At 46.6% G+C, this 4830-nt stretch overlaps 1 protein-coding gene across 1 annotated transcript; it reads right to left on the reverse strand.

Moving 5' to 3' along the window:
• Nucleotides 1–2595: 2595 nt before the first annotated feature.
• NDN (necdin, MAGE family member) lies at nt 2596–4252 on the reverse strand. Its single transcript, XM_044229875.1, has one exon. The coding sequence runs from the start codon at nt 4149–4151 to the stop codon at nt 3174–3176; it is 978 nt and encodes a 325-aa protein (XP_044085810.1). The 5' UTR covers nt 4152–4252; the 3' UTR covers nt 2596–3173.
• Nucleotides 4253–4830: the final 578 nt, after the last annotated feature.

Below are 4830 nucleotides of genomic sequence, written 5' to 3' on the forward strand. Positions count from 1 at the left end.
TGTATTTTATATTAAGTTTACAAAGTCCCTTTTTGTACTCCATGCCTTTAATAAAATGAAGCTGATTACAATGAAATATGTGTGTGTCACTTGTAAAAAAAAAAAAAAAAAAAAGAAAGAAAAGTGTGTTTCCAGTGGGCAGAAGATTAAAAACCCCCATGTTATGACAAATTAGGAATCCTTTCCCAGCCACAATATTCTGAACTTCACCACACTATCATACAAGATGCATATCAAGGATTTGCAGACTCCTTTCCATGAATAACCTTTCCCAGCGCATTGTAGGTGAGCCTTTTGGATATTTGACAAGCCCTCCAACCTTTTATTTGTAGCCTCTGTTAAAATATAAGAAAGGTATTGAATGGTCCCTTCAGATGCCTCATGCTGAGGCAGTCAAATATCATGGATTAATACTGCTGCATGCTGGAGAGCCTCTTCCTTCAGGTCTGGCTGCCTCTGGGAAAGCATAGGAACTGAACAGCCCCTGCCCATGTGACTTGCTGGGGTCAGCTCCTCATCTTTCATGACATCATGGTCTTTCTTTTTCTCCAGAGGTTCACTCCTCTGTGGCATGGATATTGTGCCTGTGTTTATGAGCTTGGGGGAGCTTTATCTCTGATAGCAGAGAGGAAAAGTGAATACAAACACAGGGAGTTAAGTGGAAGGTCCAGGACTGCCTGCTCGTGACCTCTGGGTTTGACAAAAAAAGTATACAGAAGTTACAGTTGCTGCAAGGGAGTAGTGAGAACAGCAATAGGACATTAGAGAAAATGACCAGCACCCTGTCACGGCAGGAGTGACAGCTGTGGCCCCGCACCGGAAATGGAAAACTCTGGATATCCCTATTATTTTAAATTTAAAGAGATTTTTTTGTTTTAATTCTGCAGAGAACTTTGGAGTGAGAAGGAAGTTCAACTTTTTTAACATTTCTAAAATTTCTATATAGATACTTTGGCTCTGGGTAAATGTTGGCATCAAAGCCCCTGCCTGAGTTATTGCAGAAAATGTCTCTGCCATGGGAGATTTCACAGTTAAGTCTACTAAACTGGGGAAGGATTTCTTCCAAGCATACAAGGCTTCCTGAGCATTTTTAGCACCTACTTCTACCTATTAAGTTATGCCATTAAGGGGCACCTGGGTGGTTCAGTCTGTTAAGCATCCAACTATTGGTTTTGGCTCAGGTCATGATCTTGGGGTCATGAGATCAAGCCCCATGTTGGGCTCTGTGCTCAGGACAGAGTCCCCTTAAGACTCTCTCCTTCACCCTTTGCCCTAGCCCCACTCCCATTAAAAAAATTATATATATATATATATATATATATATATATATATGCCATTAAGTGTTGGGAATCCTAGCTCTCAGTCCAGACTGTAATTCCCTCACCCAAATATAACTCCATTTATTTCTTTAGAGGGTGATGTCACACATGTGTTCCCTTTATTACATGTATTTACCCAGAAAGGATTCTGGCTTTGACACAATCTTTTCCAGACTTCTTAAGTTTGGAGGACTTCTGGTCTTATTGAAGGCTCATTTCTTGCCCCACTCCCTTGTAGGACTGAAAGCTGCATAATGTGACTTATCTCCCCATTGCTCCTCAAATCTTTCTTCACCCCATTTCACCCTTGGAGGGATTGCCTAGAAGCTACTGCAATTCAGTTAACTGCTGGATCACAGATGTCCCAATAGGCAAACTTCCCACCCAAATCCACCTCCCTCTCCCAGGCATCCCATGTGTGTTCCTCTGGCATCAGTGGTCTAGATAAGGCACCTTCACCTCAGTCTTTCAGGGAAGACCATGTTTCAAAACTTGGCTTCACTGCAAAGCAGTAATATGATCTGGTTAAGTCCATTAATCTCACTGAAACAAAAGTTTCTTAATGCGTACACTCAGAATAAAATTGCTTTCTCGAAAAGATTAATGCAATATTTATTAGAAAAATTTAATCCCTAGCCTCATATCTGTGACTTTGTGTCTTGGGGTAGGGAGCTAAGAGTACATTTTATAACTTAGAATATTAAAAAAAAAGATAAAAAACAGGAGGTGTGGGACAGTTGTAGGCAGGTGGGGAGGGGGGAATTGGACTCATTCTGTCTGGGTTCAAATCCTAGCACCTCCTTTCACAAAACTTTATGATCTGGGGAAAGTTAGTTACATGTTTTTTTCCCCCCATTTCCTCCATGGTGCTGATACAATAAGTGCCTGCCTCAAAGACTGTTTTAAGTATCAACAACAAAGAGAAGATACACATAAAGGGTTTTAGCACCATGCCCCACTCTTAAGTGCCTACAAGAGAACTAATTTTAATAAAATGTAGAAAATGTAAGAAAACTTACTCTAAACATTAACACTTGTTTCTGGGTGGTGTAATTATAAACATTTTTGCTTCGTAGTTTTTATACTTTTCTGTATTTGTCTGTTAGGAACATGTAAGTTACATTTAAAAAAACATAAACCATACATTTATGAGTAATGATGAGCAGTGATTTTCCCATTCTATTAGATGAAATGATCATATTTGTACATTTGGTAAAATGTCTTATTACCAACCCATACTATTTTGTTGAAAAGATAAAGTACACTTTTCAAAAAATGATTGTATCACAAGAATCTTTAATGTTCACTTTAAAGTTTACTCATGGTGGGGTTGTATTTGTGTTTAGTAAAGTGTGCCAAGTGCCACATTGAGACCATTTCAGTTCACATCACTGCACTCCACACGGATGTCTCCTGTGCCCAGCGAGGTCATAAAGAGAGGGGCCTTGACTTTTCTGTCGGTTAGGCCAGCTTTACTGGGGAGTTCCTCCAAACTCTCCAGAAGTAGTCTACCCTAATACACATCATCTGTTCCATATAAAAGAATAAGATGGAAAATTTCTCAATGTGTTTCATAGGTTTAGCACGTCTCTGGTACAAAAATTCAAGAAAGGTAGCACAAAAGCGAAAGCACCAACCGAGTTTACTTAAACAAACATGCATAAATCCTACACACTATCTAACAGTACTGAAATGAATACAACATTGCATTAAAAGGTATAAAAGCACTGTACTGAAAACAAAGTTACACGTGAAATACTGCACTGTAAATCCTGAATACTCTAATGTCCCACCCCCACCCCTCCACCGCCCTGGTGAGGGTCAGAAACCATCAATATCTGCCTCCAGACCTTGCTAGTCCTCGGAGACACTGCTGCGGGGGCAGTGGGAACTGGGATCAGCCTCCCGCAGAGCTCTGGCCTCCTCCAGAGCTTCTCTGTACCGGGAGGGCCAGGCCTGGGGGTCTTTCTTAAAGACCCTGGCCAGGAACTCCATGATTTGCATCTTGGTGATTTCACGGCTGGCACGGGACCCCCAGAAGAACTCGTACTCAGGTGGCTCCGCGTGGGGTACGCGCTGGTACTTCAGGTAATTCTGTTGGACGAACTCCTCGGTGATGAGCTTTCTCACGTCTCCAAACGTGGAGTGTTTCTTCCAGGGCCGCAGCCCCAGGATGCGCAGCACGTTCCAGACCGCACTCTCTCGGGCGCCGCGACCCTTCACATAGATGAGGCTCAGGATCATCAGCAGGAGGCCTGTCATGGGCATGCGGTTGCTCAGCGCCACCCTGTCCAGCTCCTCTGGCTCAAGCGCTTTAACTAGCGAAAACTCCATCGTGTGCAGGCTCGTCAGCCTCAGGTGTAGCCCGAACACTCGTGCGAGGATGAGGCTGGTGCGCCTGAGAATGCTTCTGCACCATTTCTTGTAACTGCCGATGACATCCTTCACCATGTCTGGGAACCAGATGATCATTCTCTTCTGGTCCTTGACCAACACGTACCACATGAGCTCGTGTGCCTTCTGCACCAGCTGGGCAGGGGCTGGCGGTGCTGGGCCGGGCTGGGCCACGCTCGGAGCCTGGTGGGCGCGGCCTTCCTCCGAGGCCTGCTGCAGGGCCTTCGGGTCTCCCTCTTCGCTTGGGGCCTGAGGTGGAGGCGAGGCCAGAGGGGCGTCGGTCGGGCCTAAAGGAGGGGTCTCTGGCCCTGCGAGGATCGCGGCCTGAGACGCGGGCGGGGAGAGCCCCCCGGGAACCCCAGGACTGCTGTTCACCTCGGAGTCGGAGGCCTCGGCTGCAGAGCTGGGGTCGCACACATCCTTACTTTGTTCGGACATGTCTACTCCGTCTGACAAGAGCAGGGCCTCTGCTTCCAGGAGCTCTTCGAACCTGCACTCCCTCCGCGGACTCCTGGAGAGGAAGTGCGCGTTGCTGCGCGCGGCGCCTTCCGCAGCAGCCAGGCGGGGCGGGGCGGTGGCGCGACCGGCCACTGCGCTTGCGCGTCCGCAGGCCGAGAGCGGGGCCGCCGCGGGCGGGGCTGAGAGCCCGACGGGACGGGTGTCCTTTGAGGCCCCTTAGAGGTAGTGGAGGGTTGCCAGAATGAGGGGGGGGCAGTGACCTGAAGGTGTCCCATTTGGGTAGAGATGGTGGTGGGGAGGAGGGAAGGAGGGAAGGGATATGGATGGTTACTGGAGGAGGAGCAAGTTTAAGAGGAAAGATGATAGTTTAAGTTTCTGAGGTAAGTTTCTTGAGTTTCTTAGAAAATGTTTAACTGCGTCTATCCAGGGTCAGGGTAGGTATAAAAGTCCCAGAGAAAGTTCTGGACTGGCGTGTAAACTTCAGTTTCGTGACGATGAGTGTGAGAATTTAAACCTAGAGAACAATCAGGATTGCCCAACAACAACAACAAAATGTAAACTGTGAAGACGATGACTGAGATTGGAAACTGAGAACTACCAATAAAAATTGAGTCTGGGGGCGCCTGGGTGGCTCAGTGGGTTGGGCCGCTGCCTCCGG

The sequence above is a fragment of the Neovison vison genome, chromosome 13 (assembly GCF_020171115.1).
Source record: "Neovison vison isolate M4711 chromosome 13, ASM_NN_V1, whole genome shotgun sequence".
Classification (NCBI taxonomy): domain Eukaryota; kingdom Metazoa; phylum Chordata; class Mammalia; order Carnivora; family Mustelidae; genus Neogale; species Neogale vison.

Coding starts and splice junctions, on each gene's coding strand:
- NDN (XM_044229875.1), bottom strand. CDS start 4,151: ATGTCCGAACAAAGTAAGGATGTGTGCGACCCCAGCTCTGCAGCCGAG.